The following is a 16,335-nucleotide window of genomic DNA, read 5'->3' on the forward strand; positions in this document are numbered from 1 at the left end:
AGCAGACTTTTGCCGTTCCCAATCTTTTCTTGGTTTTAGCAAAACATAAAACTTGTCATCTTCAACTGATTTCACAGTAAAATTGTAACTATGCAGTGCTACTGTGCTAGCAACGCAGCAGCCAGAGACACAACGCACAAGAACAAACAGAGCTCACAAGGTCACCTGCTGCTAGTTTAGTTCAGTGACTCAACAACACCCGGTTCAGGGCAAAGATAGATTCAGAAGATAGATTTTGCACCTATCTAGAACCTGAAAAATCGAGAACAAATAAAGGCTTGCTGAGCCATGTACTGACAGAAAATGATTCTGGATGCTGAAATGCTTAGTTCGGGGCCCTGCTGGGTCAGAGTATGAGTATGTTCTCAAAGTAGAATGTGCTGCAACTACAGAGGGAAGCTAGGGAGGCCCTGAGTGCGGCCGCGCTCCGGCGTTGCAGCAACGGCACGGACGAAGGACGCGTAGGCTGCCTTGTTCCCGGAAGGAGACGCCGCCGCCGGGACCGTCTGCCTGACCTCAACCGCACAGCTTCTCGCTCGGCTCGGATACGCGCGTCTTGCTGCCGGAACAGAGGACAGCAGATGAGTGGAGATCTCGTGCTAGGGCGGTGCCTGAGAGAAGGATGTGTCTTTGTGCTTCGGGCGACGGGCTAGAGGATGGCGGCGACGGCCGCCGGTGGACGGGCGGGAGCCGGAGCCGTCCGAATAAGGGGGCTTTTGGCAACTATTTGGATCGCGATTAAGAGTGCAGCCGACGAACCCGCGGTGCCGGCGGCGACATCCGCTAGCCCCGTCGCCATCCATTCCGGCGAACCCCCATCTAGCCGGTGCCCCTATTCCTCAACCCAGTGCCGCTCATGCTCCCAAAATCCGCCGTAGCTTCTCCCGCGGCGGCGCGACGGGCCGGATCGCGGTGGCCTGAGACGGCTGAAATGCCCAGTGGGATGCTGTGGGCGGGTTCAGCCAGGGAGACGCGGCCGGGTTCCGCAAGCACCACCGGAGCAGAGCTCGTGGTCCCCGCTGGCGTCGCCGTCGTACTCGCGCATCGCCCTCGCAGCCAATGGTCGCTCTCAATCACCATTTAGAGCGTGAAAACAGCGTGGGAAATTCCCGTACCATCAGGACTCTGGATACCATTTCCGAATTTTTTTTTATCAGAGGCCGTTTTTGGTTTTGGCAAAACGTTAAACTTGTCATTTTCGATTAATAAAATCGTAACCGCCACTTAATGGTTAATTTCACAAACAAAATATGAGAAAGGCCATAACTGGTTTGGCAAGCCATCAGCGTTTCGGCCCGCCATTCAGAGAGCACAATGCACATAGCAGCAGTGCAGCAGCCAGAGAGCAGCGCACAAGAACAGATAGGCAGAAACAACAGGTCCAACTGAATTGCCAGACAAATGAAGAGTCACCAAACCCATCTCCTGTGTTACAGCAACCAATCTCCCGTTTCAGGGCAAGATAGAAGACAGATGAAGTATCAGATCTTGCTCCGAGAACCACTGGGCCTGGACGCCGTCATCCACTGCCTCCCGATCGCCACCAGCTCGCCGGACTCCTTCCTTCGGATCTCCACCGCCACCGCTGTCATCCTCCCTTTACGCTCCACCACCCTGCCGTCCATCTCAACTTCGTCCTGGATGACAACATTTCGACACGTTTTAGTTCAGTCAGTCCTTACAAAAGGATATATGTATTTCTGAAAGTTTTCAGAATATATGCAGCCGTCAGAAAATCTGGCACAGATTGAAGGTCCTTGTCGCGTCTGACTAGGCATATATGCATCAAAGAGATTTTGCACCTTGCATATACAGAATCTGAAAAGACGAGAACAAATAAAAGTTTGCTGAGTCATGTACTAACAGAAAATGATTCTGGACGCTGAAATGCTTTAGTTCGGGGCCCTGCTGGGTCAGAGTATGTTCTCAAAGTAGAATGTGCTGCAAATGTTTCGGCCTTAACTCTGACTGCTTGCGGGAATCTGCCTTGCAGGGAAACCTTTTGGTCTGGGGTAGTAACACGGTTGCTTCTGGGAAACAAACTTCGGAAAGAAGCATGTCTGCAGGTGATAGAGTGGGCATCCCTAATCCTACTATCATTCCACTTTGCTTTCTAGTGCTAAAAAATAGCCAATAGTCTCATTGGCAGAGTGGTTTTACAAATAAAACTAAACAGGCAACATTGGTCAAGAACCATCAGTAAAGATCTCTTGCCCAACCGCTCGAAGAACAAGTGCTGAAGGAAATAAAAAGGTGCCCAACAGTCCACCCTATCTTTCCAAAGCGCATCACCAGGAAATAAAATAGCATTGCTAACAAATGTTCGGTGCTCAAGAAAACTGCTTTAGTTGAAAGCGCAGGTTCGCCTAATCGGACAATATGGACCAAGTTTCTGTGTTAGGCGTGAACGAAAAGTAAAGACAACCTAATCGCCCATCCAACAATGGTAACAAGCTTCAGAATATTTTTGGATAGCTTTTACAATAAAACATCTGGTCTAATTTGATACTACCTCAACACAATGATGCATGATGCTTCAGTTTCAGGTCAAGAAAAAACATGCGGTTTCATCTTGTTTTATCTGTCTGAAGTTGTGTTGATGGGAGGTACTAGCAAATTTCTAGTCCTTTATTTTTACAAACCTAAATCGCTCAGAAAACATAACCAATTCGACTGCAGAAAAATACCGTTAGATGAAGTTAGTACAGAATGGGGCTGACTGATGCGTGCCGTTTGGCCACACGAGTACCAAGCAACTGAAATGACAACGTCGTGTAAACAAAAGTTGGCCGATGATAGTGGAGTGGCTGCAGAAGAACATGTAGCGACAACGGGTCTGTTCGCTTCAGCTTATTCAGCCGGCTTATCAGCCACCAAACAGTGTTTTCCTCTCACAACAAATCAGCCGTTTCAGCTTTTCAGCCGGCTTATAAGCTGAAGCGAACAGGCTCAACATTTGCTTTCTTTTATTTTTCTTGCCCCCTCTGGAGTCTAGAGGGGAGAAATAAAAACAAAGATGTTTTCTTTTAGCCTGTCGATTCTCGAGGAGGAAAGAGGAAATAGGAACTACCAGAGAGATGTTAGGTAGGCAGGGTACGCACATGGAGCTTGGCCGGCGCGAAGTAGGAGATGTCGTAGTGGACGGAGACCTTGATGATGCCCTCGACGGACATGATGGCGGCGGCGCAGACGTCGTCCGCCGCCGCGGCGATGGCGCCCGTGTGCCAGTTCCCCTCCGCGTCCTGCGCCCCCACGAGCGGAGCGGACGATCCTGTCAGTAATCTATACAAGGCAGCAAGAAGGGAAGGGAGGGAGACAGGAGCGCACGGTGAGGTGCGCCGGCACGCGGAGCGAGCAGACCGCGCGGCCCCGCTCAGCGAGGGACACGCGCACTCCGGCGAGTGGCAGCGCGTTGAAGGCCCGGTCCTGGCCCCCCTCCACCTTGGCGCCGGCGTCCTCCAGCCACCTGCGGGCGGCGGCCGCCATCCACGCCGGGGGGCCTTCCGTCGGGGCGCCCATGCATGCGGGGTGGGGATCGGTGGCGGTCAGCGGTGGGCTCTGATGGGAGTGGGACGACGACGCTACTGTTACTAGTAGTTGGTTTGTTTGACCGGACGCGACGGGACGGGGGGTTGTTGCTACGCTTCCTTTTCTTTTTTTGTCCCCCCAAAAAAGCTTTTTTTTTTCTTAATAGCAGATGCTGAGCACTCGGCGAGTCGGCGTGCGGTGCCAGTGTGCCACTGCGTGGGCCGCTTTTCTGAAACTCTCTGGATCAGCTTCAGGTGAACTCTGCTCACTACTCTGCCACTCATCAAGTCATCAGGCATCGTTATAAAAAAAAAGTCATCAGATATCAGCCCACCAAGGAGGATTCTCCACCTGGTACTGCTAGGCTATCATCAGTTCACAACGAGGTTGCTACTGCTCCATTCGCTCTGAGGGGACGTTTGGTTCCGGTTGCTTATTTTGTCACATCGAATATTTAGATACAAATTTGAAGTATTAAACGTAAACTATTTACAAAACTCATTACACAGAGGAAGGCTAAACGACGAGACGAATCTATTAAGTCTAATTAGTTTATGATTTGACAATGTGTTGCTACAGTAAACATTTGCTAATGATGGATTAATTAGGCTTAATAAATTTGTCTTGCCGTTTAGGCTCCATCTGTGCAATTAGTTTTATAATTAACTCATATTTAGTTCTCCTAATTAGCCTCTGAATATTCGATGTGACACGGACTAAACTTTAGCTCGAGGAAACCAAACGCCCCCTTAATGTGCTTCGCAACCGTAGGGGAACTGTCTGACAGCAGCACAAAAAAATGATGGGCTAGAGGACGGAGACTTCGATGGCTCTGCTCGCCCCTCGCGAGGCGGACGCCACCGGCTCTGGCGCACCCAGTGCCGGCGACGCCACTACCACCCCACCACCACGCCATGCTTCCCGTACCTCGCCTGCGACGCGCCCCGAACCGCCGCTCGCGTCCTCTGAAGTGCCGTTGGGACACCACGTTTCGTCAGACCGGGGGTTTCCTTCCAGGATCTCCTCCTGCAAGACCTCCACGCCACTGCCGTTCCAGGTGCTCTTGTCTCTTCCCCTCACCGTCCTTGCCGCTTTTGGATCACTCCTCCTTTCCACGCTTCCCGTTTCATGAGAACTACATCACGTCGCTTCTCTCCTTCCACCTCACCGCCCCGCCGGAGCTAGTCCGCGCGCGTCTCGTTAGCTGCTCCGCCTTTTACACTAAGGTCCCTAACCAGAATGTTGCTAACTTCATTGTCGCACGTGGTCGCCTGGAGTTCAATCGGTTGCGGTTCTGCCTTCATAGCACTGAGCTTAAAGCTTCTGCCATGGCGCTCGAGCTCAAGGAGGAAGATGGATTCAATGCGCCCCAACCGCCCGCCTCCCCTGCTGCAGTTATTTCCCATGGCGAGGGCGCGGCTCGAGAAATTTTTTGCCGTTGGGGCACGCCTGCACATGGGCTCCTGTCAAGGTCAGCTGGAGGAGAAAATCTTTCAGTCAAATGTCGCTCCTACCAGTGAGAAGGGGCTGCTTCCCAAACCCCAACCTACCTCCCCCGACGACAGCACACAATGGGCCCCGCAACAGGTCACGTCGCCATTCACCCCCTCCCATCCGCCACCGCCTAAACACTACCTCCAAGCTTTACTCTCCACCTCCAAACCACAACCACCCACGCCGCGCCGCCCCGCTCCCATCCCGCTCGACCACCCGGGCTGCTTCCGATGCCTCGCGCTTCACTACCAGGTGCGAGATTGCCGAGATCCCATATGTTGTCGTCTGTGCCGTGGGAGCGGCCACCGCAAGCGCAATGCCTCTGCGCCGCTACCCCACCATCCCACTCCCTGCCTCTCGCGTTTCGGTGAACGCGATCCCCTTCGCCCCCCCTCCCCCCCTCCCCCCCCCCCGCTCGTCGCCGCCACCCTCTGCCACACAAACGCCGCTACCAACTCCCCTCAATTTGCCCCCCCCTCACTACCTCCTTCGGCCCCCTAAACATGTTTGCCTCCTCTAGCTCTGCCCCGAGGATTGGTCGAGAGTTGCCGCCACGCCCCTCTACCGCGATGGAGGATGAGGTCTACTTCTTGGGAGATCTCTTTCGTGAGTCGGTGGACAAGGGCAAGGGCATCCTTGGTGAGCACTGCCGACACGATGTTGGCAAAATCCCGAAAGCGTGGGATATCAAGATGGTCGGCCACGCCTCTCCGGACCGCAGCGCTGCCTCCGGCAAGGAAGGTCTAGCGCGCTCACTGCGGTCATCACCCTCGCTGGTGCCGCGCTCGCCCGTGCGCCCACATGGCGGCGTGCTGGCAGCGCAGGCGCCGCAGCAACATGTGCCAAAGGAGATGCAGCAGGAAGCCGAGCAGTATGAGGGTGAACTAGAGGACGATGTGGAGGAGGAGTTGGTGCAGAGCGACGACGACCTTGCTGATGGACTGGAGTACGTGGAGATCTGGGTTGTCGAAGGTGACTGGGACCGCGCTGCACGGTATGCCGCAACCTGGAGCCGGTGACGGTCGTAGCAAACCTGGCTCCGTTGATTCGTGCTGCCTTCCTCCTGTGGCACCGGATCTGCATTTCCAGTTGCTCCCTTCATCGCGCAGAGTGGCCCTTATGCACTTCGGCGACGAGGACGTGTGAGAGATGGCAATGGCAGTGCAACCGCTTCTACACGACGGGGCTCAAGTGAAGCTGGAGCGGGTGGAGGAGATGGACGACCGCTTCATCTGTGAGCCAAAGTGTAGAGAGATAGAATTGGGAAACACCACACATCCTAGGAGGGAGGGGTGACCTTTCATATATATAGCCAAGAAGGCTTGGTGTACAAGTAAGCCAAGAAGGCTTGGTGTACAAGTAAAGAGTACAACACAATATGACTAGACATATATATCCTAACACCCGCCCGCAGTCGAAGTGGGAGCTAAGCGGATGCAAAGATTGGACCTAAAGTCAGTAAACAACTGTACAGGAAGTCCTTTTGTCATAATGTCCGCATACTGATGGGCTGATGGCACATGAAGGACCTGAACTTCACCAAGAGCCACTTTCACATGGACGAAGTGGATGTCGATCTCAATGTGCTTCGTGCGCCAGTGGTGGACAGGGTTGGCAGTCATGTAAACATCACTAACATTGTCACAATATACCACAGTCACTGAAGCAAGAGGAATGTGAAGTTCCTGAAGAAGCTGCCGGAGCCAGTAACACTCAGCGACAACATGAGCAACAGCCCTGTATTCAGCTTCCGCACTGGAGCGAGAAACTGTGATCTGGCGTTTGGAGGACCAAGACACCAGATTGTCACCGAGATAGACACAGTAGCCAGAAGTGGAGCGCCTAGAATTCGGACACCCAGCCCAGTCGGCGTTAGAATAGGCAATCAAACTGTCGATGGGACCAGTGCCATTGTGAAGACTAGCAGACAATGTTCCCTTCACATAGCGCAAGATACGCTTGACCAGCGTGAGGTGAGGCTCTCTGGGGTCATGCATGAATAAGCAGACCTGTTGAACAGCATATGCCAGATCCGGGCGAGTCAACGTGAGATACTGAAGAGCACCAGCTAAGCTCCTATACTCCAAGGCATTTTTGACTGGAGCTCCATCCACAGCAAATAACTTGGCGTTCGAGTCCACTGGTGTCGCAATGGAGTGGCACTCAGCCATACCAGCCCGCTGTAGGAGATCCATAGCATACTGTCGCTAAGACAAAACAGACCGTCGGAGGAGCGGACAACAAACATGCCAAGGAAGTGATGAAGGTCCCCAAGATCAGTCATGGCAAACTCCGAGTGAAGGTGCTCAATAATCCGCCTCAGTAGTCGAGGCAGTGAGAATGATGTCGTCGACATAGAGCAGCAGAAATGCAGTACTGGCGCCATCCTTGTATACAAACAGGGAGGAATCAGAGGTCGAAGAGACAAATCCCAACTGTCGAATATAGGTGGCAAAATACTGGTACCAGGTACGTGATGCTTGCTTCAAACTGTATAGAGACTTCCGCAGAAGACAGACATGATCCAGTGCTGAAGGGTCAACAAATCCCGGAGGCTGCTGGCAGTAGACAATCTCACTCAAGTGACCATGGAGGAAGGTATTCTTTATGTCCAACTGATGTATCGGCCATGCACGAGAGACAGCAACACTCAGGACAGTGCGGATGGTCGCTGGCTTGACCACCAGGCTGAAAGTCTTGTCATAATCAATGTCATGCTATTGAGAGAAACCACGGACAATCCAATATGCCTTATGTCGAGCAAGGGTGCCATCCGAGTGGTACTTGTGCTTATAGATCTATTTTCCGGACACAACATTAGCACCTGGAGCACGAGGGACTAATTGCCATGTGTCATTATCCATGAGGGCCTTATATTCCTCTACCATTGCTGCGCGCCAGTTGGGATCAACCAGCGCGCTCTGGTAGTTCGCAGGCAGCGGAGAAGCAGGCACGCCCTTCGCCAGAAGGTTCATTGGGTGAGTTTGGGTGAGAGACCATGTCATGGAGTGAGTGACCATCGGATGGGAACCGGGAAGCCAAGGCACAGGGACTCGAGCGCCAGGTAGCGGAGAAGGCGTCGGGGGAAGGGCCTGTCAATGGTGGCGCATGGGGGCATGAAGACGCCGTGTGTAGTAGGACGACAACGTGGGAACGAGGTCCTGGACCTGCGTAGGAAGGAGCCACCTGCCTATCTCGGCTGTGCTGGACAGGCTGAGTCCTGCAGGCGGCCCAGCACTGGTGGCGTCCTAGGATGGGCGCGACCGCTCAACGTTGGCTAGCAATAGAGCTATCGCATGGTCGGACGGGGGCACGAAGCCACGCCCGCCCCATCCAAGAATAGCTGACGGCGGTGGACCTGGCGGTGGTATAGAACCACTCCCGCCCGGTCCTGCTGAAGCTGATAGAGGAGGCAGCAGCTCGACGTCAGAAGATGGAGCTGCAGCAGTGAGGCCAGATGGGGGCACATGACCACACCCGCCCGAGCCAAAGGAGGTCGGTGTCAAAGAAGAGGGCAGCCACTGAACATCCATAGTCACCGCAGGTGTGACTGCAAGGTTAGTATAGCAAGGCGCAGTATCCGCAACGTCATCGAGCGGGAAGTCAAATGAGGAGGAAGCAGGCGTTGGACCAATGGTCGCAAAGGGAAAGGAGGACTCATTGAAAACGACATGCCTAGAGATGATGATGCATCGGCTGGAGAGGTCAAGGCACCTGTACCCTTTATGGGAGGACGGGTAGCCAAGGAAAACACAGGCTGTGGATCGTGGTGCTAGCTTATGAGCAGAGGTGGCCTACAGGTTAGGATAGCATAGACACCCAAAAACACGTATATGATCATATGATGGTGGGCTGCTGTGAAGGTATGTGTAGGGGACCTCATTCTATACCGAGGAGGACAAGCGTCTGTTCAGAAGATACGTGGCCATAGCAAGAGCCTCAGCCAGTCTGAGGATGGCATGGATGCATGAAGGAGAAGGGTGCACACAGAATTATTAAGAGTTCGAAGAACCCGTTCGGCCTTGCCGTTTTGTGGGGATGTGTAAGGACATGAGAGCCGCAACAAAATGCCACGTGAAGTTAAGAAAGTCTCAATGGAGTTGTTGACAAACTCTGTGCCGTTATCAGCCTAAAAGCACTTCACAGGAAGGTCGAATTGGGTGTGGGCGTAAGCAACAAAATCGCGCATGTGCTGATGCACCTCAGACTTCCGTCGGAGAGGAAAAGTCCAATAGAAATGCATATAGTCATCCAAAATCACCAAATAGTATGAATAACCCGAAATACTGGTAACAGGAGAGGTCCAAACATCACAATGAAGAAGCTCAAAGGGTGCAACAGTTTTAGAGACCGAGGCACTGAAAGGAAGATGTGCATGTTTGCCTAATTGACAAGAATGACAAAGAGACCAATCTAATTTATTACAAGAAATAAGGTTCTATTTAGTGAGGTCGACGAGGACAGCTGGACCCGGATGACCAAGACGTTGATGCCATAGGGATGATGAAGCAGCAATCAGGGCGTGGTAGGTGGTGGTGGCTGCTGACGGCATGGTGTAGAGGTCTCTGTCACTATTGCAACGAAGAATCACATGCCGCGTCCGAAGGTCCTTAACAGAAAAACCTAAAGCGTCAAACTCGATGGAACAACGATTGTCGTGAGTGATAGCCCTAGGCAAATTTTACTGAGAACCAAGAACCAAACCGAAAAAGCTGAGAACCAAACCAAATTTACCGAGAACCGAAATCTCGGTTCCCTATTATGTTTTCATTTCCTAGGAACCGAACTTTGTTCGATTAATTTGGTTCCTCCCCTCGGTTAACCGAACTAACCGAGGAACCGAGGCCCAATAAGGCCCACTTCGACCCTGAGCCGAGCGTAACTACGTCACCCTACATCACCCGCGCCGCCTCCCGGCTCCTCAGTCTCACCCCGTCACCCGCGTCGTCCCCTCCTGGCCGGCGTCGCCGCCTCCCTCCCTCCCTCCCAGCCGGTGCCGCCCCCTCCCATCCCTCTCCCCACCACCTCCCGGCTCCTCACTTGCGCCGCCTCCCTAGCCGCGGCGCATCCCCGGTGGCCGGCGCGTCCCCACCCGCGGCGCATCCCCAGCGGCCGACGAGTCCCCACCCGCGGCGCATCCCCCGCAGCGGCGGCCGACACCTCCCTAGCCGACAGCTGCGGCGCATCCTCGGCCCTGCATCCTCCCGTGGCGCCCCCCTGCGACCTCCCACGGCACCGCATCCCCACCCGAAGTCCGGTGCGCCCTCCCGAGTCCCGGCACGGTGGCGCCCCCCTGCATCCTCCCGCCGGCCCCCACCATCTGCATCGCTGATTTTTTGGAAGCCGGAGTTGGTCGGTTAGTTCGGTTTGGAACCGGAACCGAACTAAACTAACCGAAACTGCACTTCATCGGTACCGATTTTTTGAAAGAACCGATCGGTACCAACTTTCCTGGGAACCGAAGAACCGAGGAATCGGTTCGGTTCATTTCGGTAATACCGAATGGCCATGGCTAGCAAGTGAATTGGCGAATAGAAAGTAAATTCTGAATTATAGAAGGAACGACAAGGACATTGTTAAGCATGAAGCGAGATGCTGCGGTGTGTAAGATGGTGTGACCTCGAGACGTGACGGAAATACTAGAGCCATTGCTTACTATAATGGATGAATGAGAGGGCAGCAGACGTTTGAGAAGTATACCGCTGTTTGAAGACACGTTGGAGGAAGCCCTTGTGTCCATCACCCACCCAGGGGAAAGAGCCCTGCAGCTGCATCTGCTGGAGAGCGGTGATCAGGCCGGCCTGATCCCAAGACGGCATCGGGGAGGAGACCTGGTGTGGGGCGAAAGCTGTGTGAGCTTGGGGAAAGAACTGAGCAGACCCTGGTTGCGCCAGTTCTGTCCACCATGCTGCCCGCCCTAGCCTTGGCTAGTACCACCAGATGAGCCGCCAATGGTGCTAGACGAGCCGCCCCAACCCTAGCCGCCCTGTTGTCCGCCCCATGGACTCATGCAAATCCACGGACTGGAAGGTGGGGTGTTGGAGGGCTAAGAGCGTTGTTGCTAACCGTCGTAGTTGCCGCGCTTCCCGCCCTTCTTGTTATGCTTCTGGCCATTTTTGCATTGCTGCAGGAAGGGGCCATCGCCCTTACTGGAGGTCTGGCGACAACCACCAGAACCGCAGGATGTCACCAGGGCAGTGGACACCATGTTCTTTTCTTCGTTGGCCAGCCACAACTCCTTCAGAACGAGCTGGTTGCGAGCGGTGGTGAAAGTCAGAATAGAAGACCCAGCAATGTTGTCGGCGGTGTTGGAGTAGCACTTGTTGAGACCACAAAGCAAGTTGAGGACGAGGCTGGGCTCGAAGACGGGATGACCGACGCCGTGGAGCGCATCGGCGGCTGTCTTCATCTTGTTGCAGTAGTCGTTGATCGACAGGTCTCCCTGAGTCATCGAGTGGAACTCATGGCTCAAGAAGATGGCGCGAGGAGCTTTGTTGGCTTGGAACAGATCCTCGATGGTGACCCAAAACTGACAAGCGGTTTGGTTAGTACCATCCATGGTGAGGTCGAGGATGGCATCTAAAACTGATCCGTAAATCCAGCTGCGGATGCAGTAGTCCGCCTATGCCCAGGCTGGATCGGTGGGTTGGGCAGTGACTGTCTCGACGATGTGCGGCAGGAGACCGAATTTGCCGCAGACGGCGCGGAAGAAGGAGCACTTGTTGTAGTTGGAGGCCTGCAGGTCGAGCGTCATGGGGACAGAGGTCTTGATGGCCACCGTGGCGAAGGGGCTGACGAAGAGGGGACCAGCAGAGTCACCAGACGTGGCGCCTCCAGTCAGCAGCGAGGTAGCAGTCGTAGTTGAGGATTGGGTGGAGTTGATCGACATGGCTGCAGGGTCGTCGGTGCGTGCGCGTTAGGAGTGACAGGCGCAGCAGAAGAAGACGAGCGCTAGCAGATGCAATCGGGAGGGGTGGGCACAGCCGAGGGAAAAACGGTGGCGCAGAGAAAGGAGGATCGTGCGCCTGGGAGAAGCAGCGGCGCGAGGTGGTGGGTGGCGCGCGGTCAGGGGATGACAGCACGAGGGAAAGGCGGCGCGAGAAAGAACTAGGTCTCGCGTGGGGGCAGCGGAAGGTGGACGAATCGGGGGGGATTCCGAACTCGTGATACCATGTAGAGAGATAGAATTGGGAAACACCACACACCCTAGGAGGGAGGGGTGACCTTTGATATATATAGCCAAGAAGACTTGGTGTACAAGTAGCTTGTTGTACAAGCCAACAAGGTTTGGTGTACAAGTAAGCCAAGAAGGCTTTTGGTGTACAATTAAGCTAAGAAGGGTTGGTGTATAAATAAAGAGTACAACACAATATGACTATATATATATATATAACACGGAGTGGCTCGCCCAGGTCGTTGTATGGAATTTCCCAGAGGAGCACTGGGATGAAGACAAGGTGCGTGAGATTTTCAAATGCATTAGATCGACCCGCGGTGCAACCCTGGTTCAGATCGCTCTTGCTTGCGCTCTGTGATCGAGTTGTGCCACCCACACGTGCCGTGCCGTGTTGGCGTGCATCCGCGTGGTGGGCGTGGGATCATCCTCAGGCAGAACGTGCTCACGTTCTAGCCCCCGCACTAAGCAGTTTAATGCGGATGGGCAATGGAATCTGTTCTTTGGGCCGCTGCCGCCACCGCGTGCTTACGGGCCTCCTCTTGCCTATGGGGGAGGTGGCCACCTCCCACCACCACCTCCCCGGTGCTGGACCCATGCCACCACCTGCCTCGTTGCCGCCGCAGCCGCTGCACCCAGGCGCTTTCTTTGGCTCTGCAATACTGTGCCATGGTTTCATCAACGGTTTCCCGCTGCCGCCGCTCCCTGCGCTGCCTCTCATTCTGCATATCCCTGTCACACCTATGCCAGCCCCGCGCTCATGCCGTGCCACGCCCGTGCTCCTGCTCACCTGGCACAAGGACGCCGATGCGCAGTCGCCACCTGCATCGCCACCCACTCCAGCCTGGCCGCCACTGCGCTCCGCTGCAACCCCGCCACCAGCTCCTAGTATGCGTCCGCAGCGTCGCCGTGCCACCCGGAACGCCACCAGGGCTGCACAGCTTGGGTCCAGGAACAGTGAGCACCTTGTGGCAAAGGACAAGGGCATGTTTGTTGATGCCACGACAAAGGCCTCCCAGCTCAAAGCTCTGCAGAACAGCCTCGCACTCTGCTCAAAGCCAATTCAGCTGCACGTTGCCAGGAAGAAGCCTATTGCAGCGGCAGACCTGATGAAGCTGTCTGATGCAATTGGTCTGGGAGAATCCACTGCCAGAGCCCTTGACAGAATCCTGGCACTTGGAGGAGCTACTGCTCGCAAGCTTGGTCAAGCGCTTGAAGGTCGCCCATGATTGAACTCCTAGGTGATCACACGCGGATTGCTTTGACGTTTACAGTTAGCAATAGCGTGTTCCTCGTTAAGCGCCCCTCGTGGCTGGGCAACCGTAGTTTCTTTTATGTAATCTGGTGTTGTATCTCTCAACTTCTGGTTTGGCAGTTGGGTCGAACTTTTGCTTGTCGTAGTTGCGGGTGCTGTTGTTGGGGCGCTTCTCGCCATAACAGCCGCGCCGTCTGTCTGTTAGGTCGTGCCATCTTGTGCCGTCTGTGTCTCGCCTTAGTGAACTCGCTGGTTGTTTGTTACCTGGTGTCCGCTCCCTGCCATGCATGCTAACACGATTACCTCCTACTCGCTGCTCTCCTGGAACGTTCGCGGTTTGGGAGAGCACGACAAATGCAAGACGGTGCGCTACTCCCTCCTGTCGTCTCGTCCTGACATCGCTGACTTCGCTTACTACGTTCTTCTCCTCCAACGCCTCGGGCGCCACCTTCGCGGTGACGAACGTTTACGCTCCGGCCGACCACCGCGACTCGCTAGCTTTTCTTGAGGACCTTAATACCTCCATGAGCATCGCGTTCCCCAACTCCTCGCTTCGCTCTCTCCCAAAACCCACATCTGATCACACCCCCATTGCCTTGACCCTCTCCACGTCCATTCCTAAACCAAACCTCTTCCGGTTTGAAAACGGTTGGCTCAAGCACCGAGACTTCCTCCCGGCGATGCTCCGGTGGCCGCGGCCCTGCGGCGGTCCTGGTTGTCTCGCACGATGCCAAAACGCAAGCCTACGCAAGCCCTTACCGCTCACCTCAAGACACTACTGGGGAACGTAACGTCAACTAACGATGATGGCGTTTGATGTAGCTGCTCTATACTCCGGCTCCGCAACGGTGGACGCGGCGTCACTGCTGAAGCGGAGGCGCGCAGCGGTTCGCTCTATGAATCGCAACAGTTCGCCGGGCCCGGATGGTTTTGGCCCCGGCTTCTACACTGCCGCCTGGGAGACGGTGTCGCCGGTAGTTCTGGAGTTCTCGCAGGAGTTTCACCGTGAGGCACTGCGGATCTGGAGTGCCTCAACCGAGCCTACATCATCACGATACCTAAGCATGCTGCTGCGAAGAAACCTTTCGAGTTCCGGCCCATATGCCTGCAAAACTGCTCTCTAAAGATCGTTGAGAAGATGCTCACCACAAGGTTGTAACATGAGATCCCCAAGCTCACTGACATGGACCAGACAGGCTTCATTCGAGGGCGCTCGATATATGAAAATTTCATATACGCTCTGGAGTCGATTCAATGCTGCAATCAACGGAAGCTGCCCACTCTAGTCCTCAAGCTCGACTTCGCCAAGGCGTTCGACTCTGTTGATTGGACTAGTCTGGCCATGATCATGGAAGCCTGGGGTTTCCCGCCACAATGGTGCACCTGGACATTCTAAGCACATCGAAGTTGGTAGTGCTTGTGAACGGCACGGCACGCCAGGGCCGTGGTTCGGGTTCAAGCGTGGTCTACGGCAACGCGATCCACTGTCGCCGTATCCGGTATCTGTTCCTGCTGGTTGCCGATGTTCTTCAGCAATTGGTCAAGCAGACAGCCGGGATCAGGCACCCTGCTGCCCCGGAACTCCACTGCCCAGTCCTGCAGTATGCCGACGACCCACTCATCCTCGTCAGGGCGGATCCAAATGACCTGTCTCGCCTCAAGCAGGTGCTGGATTCTTTCTCGGCTCAAGCTCAAGCTGTCTGCTTTCGCACCCCTGATCAGCAAGACAGACAAGTATCTTGGAGGGTGGCAGGCTTCGCTACTCAACCCAATGGGATAGCCAGCTTGTTTATGCCATTTCTGTTCTTCTGCTCCCCCAAGGGACCCTTGATGCACTGGACCGGCGCCGGAGAGCCTTCCTGTGGTCCGGAGAAGATCAGGTGCATGGCTCTCGGTGCGTGATCGCGTGGGTGCAGAACAAGTGTTTGTTACTAAAGCTCCTGCATCGGCTCCAAAACGCTGGTGATTCGGCATGGGCGCGCTGGGTGCGGGCGAGAATCAACATGGTCAGCATGGGCGGAGAAATTGCTGGGCCTCACTGGCGTGATCTGGAATCCCTGCTCCCCCTGTATCGAGCGGTCACCTTCTGTGAAGTTCATAACGGGGAAAGCACAAGTTTCTGGGAAGATCGGTGGCTCTCAGCCGGCCGCTTGCGAGATGTGTTCCCTCTACTGCACAGCCACGCCCTGGACAAGGACGTCTCTGTGTCCCAGGTCATTGGGGACGGGATTGGACAGCACCTTGTGGCGCGGCTCACGCATGGAGGAAGAGCAGAGCTTGATTGCTTGGTCAGGTGTCTCTCGACGACAGTGAGGACCGCCGCTCCTCAACTTCGGCTGAGAAAGATAACTCCCTGCGCGCAGGGCCTGTCTACAGATCGATCATGACGGCGGTGGGTGATCCAAGCTGTGCCTTCACTGATTTTATTTGGAACAACCGCGCGCCGCCGCGCGTGCAATTCTTTGCCTGGCTGCTCATCCAAGAGCGGATCCAATGCCGGGCCAACCTGCTTAAGAAGAATGTGGTGAATGGAGCGCAGTGCGAGCTGTGCCAACACGCCAATGAATATTGCAACCACATCATGTTCCGGTGCCCTTTCGCCGCTCAATTGTGGACGTCGCTCCGCGTGTACACAAGTGGCTCTCAGGTGGCTATGCTTTGGACTGTTCCTCATCCGGCAACAGTCCCAAGCAAGCACTATGACAGTTTCCTGCTACTCATCTGTTGGCGTCTGTGGAAGCATCGCAATGACGTCGTCTTCAACGGAGCACCTCCCTCCTTTCAGCGTTTCCGTGTGGATTGCAAGCAGGATGCGCAGCTGTGGCGCGAGCGCCGGTGGCAGATCGCCTGATTGCTGATGCATGGTGCCAAGCGTTTGCCAATA

At 54.8% G+C, this 16,335-nt stretch overlaps 1 protein-coding gene across 1 annotated transcript; it reads right to left on the reverse strand.

Moving 5' to 3' along the window:
- Positions 1–1,231: 1,231 nt before the first annotated feature.
- Positions 1,232–3,642, reverse strand: LOC101768954 (acyl-coenzyme A thioesterase 13). Its single transcript, XM_004967352.3, has 3 exons — positions 3,328–3,642; positions 3,102–3,242; positions 1,232–1,637 (listed from the first exon to the last, which is right to left on the reverse strand). Exons 1-3 carry the CDS (start codon positions 3,517–3,519, stop codon positions 1,482–1,484), a joined length of 489 nt encoding a protein of 162 aa, XP_004967409.1. The 5' UTR covers positions 3,520–3,642; the 3' UTR covers positions 1,232–1,481.
- Positions 3,643–16,335: the final 12,693 nt, after the last annotated feature.

Source organism: Setaria italica, chromosome V, assembly GCF_000263155.2.
Source record: "Setaria italica strain Yugu1 chromosome V, Setaria_italica_v2.0, whole genome shotgun sequence".
NCBI lineage: Eukaryota > Viridiplantae > Streptophyta > Magnoliopsida > Poales > Poaceae > Setaria > Setaria italica.

Coding starts and splice junctions, on each gene's coding strand:
- LOC101768954 (XM_004967352.3), bottom strand. CDS start 3,519: ATGGGCGCCCCGACGGAAGGCCCCCCGGCGTGGATGGCGGCCGCCGCC. Junction 3,243..3,327: donor GCGTGCCGGCGCACCTCACC/GTGCGCTCCTGT, acceptor GTGGGGGCGCAG/GACGCGGAGGGGAACTGGCA. Junction 1,638..3,101: donor TCGCGCCGGCCAAGCTCCAT/GTGCGTACCCTG, acceptor GTTGTCATCCAG/GACGAAGTTGAGATGGACGG.